The sequence below is a fragment of the Adiantum capillus-veneris genome, chromosome 30 (assembly GCF_014529385.1).
Source record: "Adiantum capillus-veneris isolate H3 chromosome 30, ASM1452938v2, whole genome shotgun sequence".
Taxonomy (NCBI): Eukaryota; Viridiplantae; Streptophyta; class Polypodiopsida; order Polypodiales; family Pteridaceae; genus Adiantum; species Adiantum capillus-veneris.
This window is the reverse complement of record NC_140960.1, coordinates 58443318-58453708: the sequence shown is the minus strand read 5'-3', so window position 1 is coordinate 58453708 and position 10391 is coordinate 58443318. Positions and strand designations below refer to the sequence as shown.

At 45.3% G+C, this 10391-nt stretch overlaps 1 protein-coding gene across 1 annotated transcript in view; it reads right to left on the bottom strand.

Annotated features, from left to right (window-relative positions):
* Window positions 1-10391, bottom strand: part of LOC147418024 (arogenate dehydratase/prephenate dehydratase 6, chloroplastic-like) — a 53354-nt gene that overhangs the window by 23811 nt on the left and 19152 nt on the right. The window contains exons 2-8 of the mRNA XM_086507605.1: window positions 6091-6158; window positions 5873-5965; window positions 5471-5671; window positions 5302-5382; window positions 5060-5155; window positions 4883-4960; window positions 4629-4718 (exon numbers count right to left, since the gene is read on the bottom strand). Coding sequence (XP_086363731.1) covers window positions 4629-4718; window positions 4883-4960; window positions 5060-5155; window positions 5302-5382; window positions 5471-5671; window positions 5873-5965; window positions 6091-6158 — 707 coding nt within the window. The remainder of the gene's footprint in view (window positions 1-4628; window positions 4719-4882; window positions 4961-5059; window positions 5156-5301; window positions 5383-5470; window positions 5672-5872; window positions 5966-6090; window positions 6159-10391) is intronic.

The window sequence follows — 10391 nt, the reverse complement described above, 5'->3', positions numbered from 1 at the left end:
AAAAGAGGAAAATGGTATTAACCTTTCTATCACCCAAGTGTGGTAGATTGGTTATGCCATTTCCCTCTTGAATAACAAGTCTTGAGTTCAACTCCTCGTCGGCTAGATATTTAAGGTCTCTTGGGATAGTTTCCTACGACGTTAAAACTCTCTTCTTCTCGTGTGTGTGTGTGTGTGTGTGTGTGTGTGTGTGTGTGGGGGGGGGGGGGGGGGGGGGGGGGGGGGGGGTGCCAATAAAAAGAGGAAAATGGTATAACCTTTCTATCACCCAAGTGTGGTAGATTGGTTATGCCATTTCCCTCTTGAAAAACAGGTCTTGAGTTCAACTCCTCGTCGGCTAGATCTTTAAGGTCTCTTGGGATAGTTTCCTACGACGTAAAAACTCTCTTCTTCTCGTGTTTGTGTGTGGGTGGGTGTGTGTGTGTGCCAATAAAAAGAGGAAAATGGTAGAACCTTTCTATCACCCAAGTGTGGTAGATTGGTCCACTTCCCTCTTGAATAAGAGGTCTTGAGTTCAACTCCTCGTCGGCTAGATCTTTAAGGTCTCTTGGGATAGTTTCCTACGACGTTAAAACTCTCTTCTTCTCGTGTGTATGTGTGTGTGTGCCAATAAAAAGAGGAAAATGTCATAACCTTTCTATCACTGAAGTGTGGTAGATTGGTTATGCCATTTCCCTCTTGAATAACAGGTCTTGAGTTCAACTCCTCGTCGGCTAGATCTTTAAGGTCTCTTGGGATAGTTTCCTACGACGTTAAAACCATAGTTACTCGGAACGGGAACGGGAACGGGAGGGTCCGGAACGGAGGAGAGGGGGCCGGCACGGGAACGGGGCCGGAACGGTCCACTAAAGTAAGGCTTGAATTACCTCCATTTAGCTTAGTCCCAAATAAACTCCTAAACAACCCCAAAACTGCCCCCTAACCTGCTCTCAAACTGCACCAAATATGTTCCCCAAACAGCCCCAAATCTGCCCCCAAATGCCTACTTTTGTCCAATCCACCCCGCGTTTCACCGTTCCGCCTCATGTTCCGCCTCGTACCCCCCATTCCGGGACACCGTTCCGGAATGGCGTTCCATTCCCATCTCTGTTTTCGGGAACGGGACTCGTGCGGAACGCCGTTTCGGAACGTTTGGGCTGTGTTCCCCCCGTTCCCTGTTACACTGGTTAAAACTCTCTTCTTCTCGTGTGTGTGTGTGTGTGGGTGGGTGTGTGTGTGTGCCAATAAAAAGAGGAAAATGGTATAACCTTTCTATCACCCAAGTGTGGTAGATTGGTTATGCCATTTCCCTCTTGAATAACAAGTCTTGAGGTCAACTCCTCGTCGGCTAGATCTTTAAGGTCTCTTGGTATAGTGTGCCAATAAAAAGAGGAAAATGGTATAACCTTTCTATCACCCAAGTGTGGTAGATTGGTTATGCCATTTCCCTCTTGAATAACAGGTCTTGAGTTCCAACTCCTCGTCGGCTAGATCTTTAAGGTCTCTTGGGATAGTTTCCTACAACGTTAAAACTCTCTTCTTCTCGTGTGTGTGTGTGTGTGTGTGTGTGTGTGTGTGTGTGTGCCAATAAAAAGAGGAAAATGGTATTAACCTTTCTATCACCCAAGTGTGGTAGATTGGTTATGCCATTTCCCTCTTGAATAACAGGTCTTGAGTTCAACTCCTCGTCGGCTAGATATTTAAGGTCTCTTGGGATAGTTTCCTACGACGTTAAAACTCTCTTCTTCTTCTTCTTCTTCTTCTTCTCTCTCTCTCTCTCTCTCTCTCTCTCTCTCTCTCTCTCTCTCTCTCTCTCTCTCTTTTTTTTTGGAAAAATCAGGGCTATATATTACTGAGTACAATATAATCCCCAGCGGATGCCAAAATAGCCTATCACGTGGGGTATACTAGCTGAATGTAAGGGTGAGAGCCACTATAGTGACAACTCGACTAGAACAATCTCATGGTGGTCTGTATGATGAGTGGAGGAGAAACCACTGAGGAGGTGCATAATGCCATGTAATCTGTCCACCTGTAAGTGTGAAGAAGAGTGGAGATCGAGCCCAACGCCGAAGGAAGTCAAATCGACGAGCCTTGGTTGCTCTAGATGTACCTGAGGAAGAATCCCACTGCCAAATGAGGGTGTGAATGATGTCCAGCCAAATGGCAGTGAGGGTATCCGGAAGGAGCTGTGGAGCCGCACTGAGAATGTGAAGACAAGGAGCTCTCCAAACATTCCATAGTGCAATGCTAGTGATGACTGAGAAGATTTCATCACGTTTCTGAGGATCCCCCTGCCAAGCAATCTGTGGTAACATAGCCAAAGTCCCTCGCCGATAACCAGTCGAGGTAAGCATAAGAGCTGGATCTGTGTCTGAGCCCTCGTAGAAAAGATGCGGTCCGGGCATCGGAATCAACTAGGAGACAGATCCCCAAGTGAGAAATCCATGCTGAACACCAGCTCTGCTAAGTAAAGAGCAAACTGCTAGCCACACTACATGAGAAGACGAGCATGACCAAAGACAATGTGCAGGTGACTCAGGTAGTCGCAAAGGACAGCGAGTACATAACGGATCATGACCCATAGAAGCTAGCCAAGTCCCAACTAGAAGTCCTGCATGTGCAATCATCCACATGAAAAAAGAAATACGACGAGCCACATGTAAATCCCAGATGGCTGACCAAAACTGCTGTAGATAGACATGGGAGAGACCTGAATGTAACCAGAAACGCATACGAGTGGGCTACTCTGGGTGCTCTCTCTCTCTCTCTCTCTCTCTCTCTCTCTCTCTCTCTCTCTCTCTCTCTCTCTCTCTCTCTCTCTCTCTCTCATGAGCATTCTATTCCAACTATTTACATAAATAAAAAGAATTACCAAAAGGAGCGCCCATTCAAGGGCTAGTACCCGTATAGGGGAGGAACTCCGCCTCTCTCTCTGTCCCAATCCTATCTCTACCTCTCAATCTCTCTATCTCCTAGCTACATTGTCTTACATCACCTTTATTTAAGTGCTGAAAATTACTGTTTTTTTGTCCCGCACGCCTAGGCAATGGTCAAGCCGGTTACAGTTCTATCAAAGCACAGTTGATTGCTCTTCTACGGACAATCCGATCCAAATAGCATCAATGAGCAGAAGGAGAAGTACAGGAGGTCGAGGCCCAAGACAAAGATGAAGACGGACATGAAGAGTCTCTTGACAATAAAGATGACAGAGGCAGAGGCAGACAACCTTGTTGCGACAGCTTACATCATGGGCAATGCAGAAAGACTACAAGGAAGAAGACCAAAGTGTCCACTGTCAAGTTTGACACTTCTCATGGTTCCAAGGACAAACAAAAGACCTTTGCCTTCATACAACAGTTTGACACACAACTTTGGGGGAAAATCTCACAAAAGCCTCCAAGGTTTGGAAGGCTACGTGTTTCTTGGAGGGGAATGCTCAACAGCTCGTATCATCGAAAAAGGTATGTCTACCTCAAATACGGCTGGGCACAGCCACAAAACAGCCCAGCAGACAGAAGATGAAATTCTTAGCGCATGCATCCCTCTCTGCCCCCTTTTAAAAAAAAAAAAAAACGAAAGCGGAGCCAAGCTGCCCAACCTCCAACAAATACCCCACGACCCATAATCTGAGAAATGTGGAAATATAAAAGGTCACAAGCCCTAAAATTGGACACCCCCTAAACACGCAAGACAAGTGGCCATACTAGACAAAAAAAAATTCCCCCAAGACCTCTAGATATTGGAGCCTCACAAGACCGATCACAGCCACAGAGAAGCAGTCACTCACTAAAACTAGAAGGGAAAGCCAAGAGATGACCTTAAACTCTTAACACTCTCTCAAATCCTGGTTGCACAACAAGACCAAGGATCCGGGGGCCTCAAAGAGTGAAGCCGAGTGAAGTCCAATCCCCCACTGCATCAAGCGCCCCACCTCTCAAGAGAATCTCGCACGATAGCAAGATAGACAATCATGCCCACCAATGGCAAACAAGTAGGCCCTCAACCACCATCAATGTCCACCAAGTGCATGGAACCTATGTCAACCATACAAGCTAGACATCCACTGCCTATACACCATGCCATATGGGCATGTCATCAATAGCTTAAGTTTATAGGAAGAAAAGTACGGAAGAGACCATATTAAAGCCACATGGTAGTCATCGATTCACAAGACCACATAACCCAATATAATCATCAGCTATATAGCACATGCCACATAGTAGTTACTCTACAAAAGCGAGATAACATAAACTCAAGTATGTTGTACATACAAACGGCCATGATGATAGGTAGTTGCCCACTCATGTGGCAGTTCACATCTAGACATGCAACCTTGCTTGCAAGTGCACAAAAGTTAGCCATAAAGGCGTTTAAGGTGAGAAAATTTGGGGCTTCCATTTAACCTATTATAGATATAGATGCCACAATGGTGTAGTTAAGTATTGCTCCCCAATCATGGTTTCCTTTAGTCAATTCAGCAACTGATATTGCATCTTACATTGATTGTGCACTTCAGAAAATAGAGTAACAAACATTATTAGCAGAGAAACAGGCAGACCTTGACAGGAAAGTAATTGATGCTACAATTTTGTTTGATATAAAGTAAAAAACCCACCAATTATTTGTAAGAATGAGCAAGAAAATACCTTTGTCAAATTTAATTCTCGTAAAGCAAACACCGCCAGTGCTTTGAATAGAACACCAGGACCCTCCTCAAGTGTGAAAGTAATACTTGTCTGTGAAAATTTTTGACGATGCCATATGAGGAAAATTAATGCGTAAATGAGAGTGTGAAAATTTGCAACAGAAAGCTGTAAGCTCTACCATTGAAGTGATTCTACCATTGAAGTAATCACTCTCTTCAATCAAAACCTAATGAAACAACAATAAGCTAAGTGACCTTGAAGGGCCTATCGACACGTGGGATAATGGGCTCCCTTGCAAGCATAAGAAATCTTGTCACGTTATCTGAATCATCCTGTAAAGGGATACATAAGTTCACAAGGTTGATATACTTACATAATGAAAACACAATAAACATATTCCTTCCTTGCATGTACTATCAAAGATGATGGACCTGAATGCCATCTGCAAGAATCTCCATTCCATATATTTCAGCTGCCCTAGCACTTGCCACAGCTCCCGTGTCTCGTAAATTGTTGGCAGCAATGAACTAAAAGACCCAAGAAATGCACATTTGAGTAATGTAACTTCCTTAAGATGCTCTACCTTAGCCAGCAAAGTAGGCTGGAGCAACACAGCATATGCACTTTCAAAGAACAATCAGACAACAAAAAGAAAACATGGATAGGTGGGAACCTGCGCTGCACCTGCTGTGTCATCAACAGCTTCTCTGATGACGTTGAGTTTTGAAAGTGTGTTCTCACATTGAGCTAGAGCCTGCCCCACAAATTAAGAAAACCTAAAGTCCAACAACACCAACCAAAAAACTCAATATGCCTGCAAGTCAGACGAGAAATATTGGTACCTGAGGATGGCTCAAAACCCTTTGAAGCTCCTCTTTCTTTACACCTGGTAAACCAAGCAGACAATGGTGGACAGAAAGTTGAACTTCTCCCACTATATGTAGCCTGTGTCTGAGTAGTAAGTCATAATTCCTGTGAATACTTCCACCCAAAGAATTTTCAATGGGCAGCACAGCTCTGTCAACCACCCATAGTTCTACAGCCTGCACAATTTTAAGTTTTAACTACACTCTTTGTCTTCCTACTCTATCTTCAGGAATAAGATAAAACAAGAACACATCCCAGTGCGCCCAGACATATAAAGAGACGAGTCTGAAGAAGAGTTTGTCCGTTAATGTCTAAAATTGTCAAAGCAAATTGGCAATGAGTGAACCAAATCACAGAAAGAAATGATGAATGTCCACCTGGAAAGCAGCCTCGAACTGCTCACAAGGAACTGCCTCACAATTTGGATAAGCCCTAGCAGCAGCCATTTCACTGTAGGCACCTGGCACGCCCTGGATCAGGGACCAGCATTGAACAATTTTAATATCAAGTGCATGCAGTATGATACACAGAGAGAGAGAGAGAGAGAGAGAGAGAGAGAGAGAGAGAGAGAGAGAGAGAGAGAGAGAGAGAGAACCTGATATGCTACACGCAAGAGGCTTCCATGTGTTGGTTGAGGTGCTAGATCCAGCATTGACAAAGGTCCTGTGACTCAATGAGAAAGTTTAGCAAACCTTTTGAATAGAACACTGGCAGAATAAACATAATCTCGAAAACGCATATATACAATATACCAAGATGAACCCAAGATAAGCCCGGATTCACTTTTAAAGGTAAGTGCAAGGTATAGATTCACGGTAGTCACCCATAATGATGGCTCAAGAGGATGCTTGAATCATAGGAAACAGTACAAGCGTAGAAAAATGTGTGCCCTAAAAAAGTCCACAGGATTGCGCAATACATCAAGCGGGTACATGGGCTCCAATCCAAATTTATATTATCTGCAAGAGAGCTTGTGGATCCTCCAAAATTTCGTCGAGGTCCTCGAAATACAGTGAGTAGGCATCCAAGGTCTTCTAGTCCATCTACAACATGAACAACATTCAATTGTGTCCATTGGTGCAAACGAAGCGCCATAAGGTAAGAGGGCCAGTAGAATGGCGGCCCCCAACTCCAACTACATCATACGCCAATAACATTGCATGCAGTCGCGATTTCAACTTCTGGAAAAGTGGCGAATTGGCTAGCATGACAAACAGGTAACACACACGGGATGGGTTCGAGTCTGCTCGCCTTCTGGCCCCTCAGTGCCACATTACTTCGAAATAAGCACGGACTCACGTATGAGCCTTTTCTCCGACTATGGCCAACTGAGCGAAGAAAGATATGTAGGCGAAAATATGAAATGCATTTTGAGGTGGAAACGCGCTCCACATCAAGTTTGGTACCATAGCACTAGCCCCCTCACCTTAAATTGATTAGAAATGTGCCAAGGTCGTCAGCCGAGTGTGTAACGCGGTCCACCTTGCACAAGCCTAAGTAGGCCGTCCATTTTGCCGATCAGCGATCAATGGCGGTCACCTGTACTCCACAAGTCCCCATAAAAAAGGAGCTTGGCCCCAGGGCAAGTTCGGAAAGATAAGCGACTCCTGATCACGGACAAAAAATGGAATACGTGCGTGAAAAGGTGGAGCATTGTGTGATGTCTGCCATGTATACATAAATTATATGTTTGGGGAGGTTTAAGAATAATTCTATGCTATTCTAGGAGCCTTTGGGACGGAGCCTGCGCAAGGTTTATGTGTACCATTCTCGTGTGGAGAAGCATCGTGTGATGCCATGGCGCAAAGAGAGAATATGTTGAAGCATGTATGTGTGGCTCTTATGTCCCGTTCGCAGGAGAGCGGATCTAATCTATGACAACGTCGGGATGGGTGTCAAGTGTCCAAGCAGACAGTGTGAACTCGGCCATAGTGGCCGGTCACTTTTATAAAAGGAGGCCAAAGGCCTCATTTGTGAATTATCGACCCCACTGGCACACTGCCAGTGGTGAACCCGTGCGGCTAGGAGTGCACGAGGTCACCTCGAGGACGTGAGGCCGGGTGGTATGGAACACCAGGTCTTACAGGGGCACACCTATGTCCTCAAACGCTAACCCAGCACGGGAGTTTCCGGATGGTGGCTACAATCGAGTGGTTGGTTCGACATGTCTCCATAGGCAGTTCAAGCAGGCGGGAGATCCTCCCGTATGTACATTTTATGGTATCAGAGCCGGCTTGGCTACGTGATAGGATCGTGTGCACACCTATGGAGTAATTTTAGAGTCGGACAGTGTTATTTTTCATGTAGTTGTTAGCTAAAAGTTATTTACTTGCTAATTTTTCTTCTCTTAAGCTTTATGCAAGTAATAAATGGCTGATTTTGCTGATTCCTAGGGATAAAACAAGGAATTTCAACCAGATTTTCATGATTTTGTGGGAAAAACAAAGGATTTCTTTCCTATGTTACTGATTTCAGACAGATTTCAGAGAATCTGAGTCTGTTTGTTGATTTTTTCCATGAAAATCACAAAATTCCTCTCTTGAAAAACTGGTTTTTAACAAAATACAGTAAATTTCAGCAGCAATGTACTTCTGAACACTATCGATTACATAAAAAATTTAAGTTCGTTACTTTTGAATCGTCATGCGCACAACAAAACAAAATGGAATCTCTCCTCATGTTCGTGTGTGTGTGTGTGTGTGTGTGTGTGTGTGTGTGTGTGTGAGTGAGTGAGTGAGTGAGAGAGAGAGAGAGAGAGAGAGAGAGAGAGAGAGAGAGAGAGAGAAATGAAATGAAATGTTATTTTAACGTCTTCAAAAGGCCAAAGTGACCTATGAGACCAGAAAGTTACAATGTGGTGGATCTGATACAAAGTCAAACTAACAAAATAACAACATAACAAAAGAAAAATAACTATGGAATCCTCAGCCGCTCGATGTGAACTAAGCAAAGTAAGCAACTGGCTAGGATAGCTAAATAGCTAAATCACAGGAGATCCAGCATCGATCACTGGCGGATCTCATCAATTTCAATTTTCCTCCATGGTCGGTAGTCTGACCGAGCCTCGTGCATGACTGGCCAAAGTGATCCGAATCCTCTGATGCAGCCTCCGTCAATACTGTGTAGTCCTCCACGAGTCCACAGTAGTGGGCGTCTAGATCTCCCCAGCTCAATCGCTCGATCGATCAGTGTTCCTCTGGTGCGAGACAAATGTGAGCTTTGCTGTGGTAGTAGCTCCTCCGGCTGTCCAGTGTCTGCTCTAAAGAAATCTGTGATCCGTCTCCGAGACTGGCTAGCCTCTCCTCTCATCAAGCTCTCCCCGTGTCTGCGCAGCTCGAGCAAAAACAAACCCATGCATCTCTGATCTTCGTACCCCATGACTCTGGAGAGTGGTCCAAAACCCTCTCTGAACAAGCAATGGAAGCGGCCTCGTATCTCGTAGTAGACGGGGCAGCGGCATGTGTAGTGCAACTCTGTCTCAGGCTCCATGTCACACAAGGGGCATGTCCTCGCCTCTGTTGGTACTCCTCTATAACTCCCAGTCTCAATCCGTAGCTGGTGTGAAATGTGCGTATCTGGCCAATAGTACATCATATCCCATGAGACAGGTGGGTATCCATGTATCTGGGTCTCGTCACAAAACCGTCCTCCGTAAGCTGGAGAAGATGCTCTCTGTAGAAAGCCATCTTCGTGTCCAGCTTCCGTGCTGGCTATATCTATGTCCTCCCGGTGTCTAGCTGAGTCAAGTCCTGGCAGATGAGCCTGGTGATCTCGGACTGTCTAAGAGTGAGAGATGGTGCATCCAGTGAGTACTGGAAGGGTGGCAATCTATCTATGCTGAACCCATGCGCCTGAAACCATGATGTCATCTCCCCATACCAGCATGTTGTATCTCCCTGCATGGCTAACTGTCGAGAGGACTCAAGTGCAAGGTGGCCAAATCTGTCTTTGGGAAGTTCACACATGCGGTGTATGAAGGAGACTAATCTGGTGAGAACCTCAACCACTAGTGGGGGGGGCCGCTAGCTTTGCTCGGATAATGGCACGTGGTATTGAAGCCTTGGCTCTAATGAGCCGCAAGATCATAGAGACCAGAGGTTTCTCCATGTCCCCCCTCCATCAGTGCGACCCGACCTCCCGTGATGATCCAATGAAGGTCCCTATATCTCAGCTCCATAGAGCAATGCTGAAGCCACCAAAGTGTCAAAGAGCCAGAGCTTCGTCTGAGGCTCCTGAAACTGAACCTCGAACACATCCTCTCCAATCTACCCAATGCTGCATGGGCTCTAGTCAATCTGGTCTCTGTTGCTCTCCTCAATGAAAATGCTGGTCTGCTAAAAACCACTTCAAGGTAAGTGTAAGCATCCAAGTGACGTTGCATCCTGGAGAGTCGGAGATCAACACAATATCATCAGCATATAACAATAGTGGAATCCATGTCCACTGTGGGGTAGTATTAAACACCATAACCTTGGTTTACCAAGGTTGACAGACAAACCACTTTCGTGGGCAAACCTATGCAAAGCATCCAAGTGACGTTGCATCCCGGAGAGTCGGAGATCAACACAATATCATCAACATATAACAATAGTGAAATCCATGTCCCTGCCAGATGTGCACCTCTATCACCATTGCTCTCAATGTAGTCAGAAACCTCATCCACATACATACCGAATAGAGTAGGAGAGACCGGGCGGCCCTGCTTCACCCCAATAGTGGAGTGAACCAGTGTAGATAGACCCTCTGAGGTGCGTACATACCCCACTACTGACCTGTATAATGCCATGATCCCCCAAAAGAGCTCTGTGGGTACTCCCATTTCTTGTAGTCTGCGTATCAATCTAGCTCTAGGTACTGTGTCAAATGCTATGCGGAAGTCCACAAAGCTACAATAGA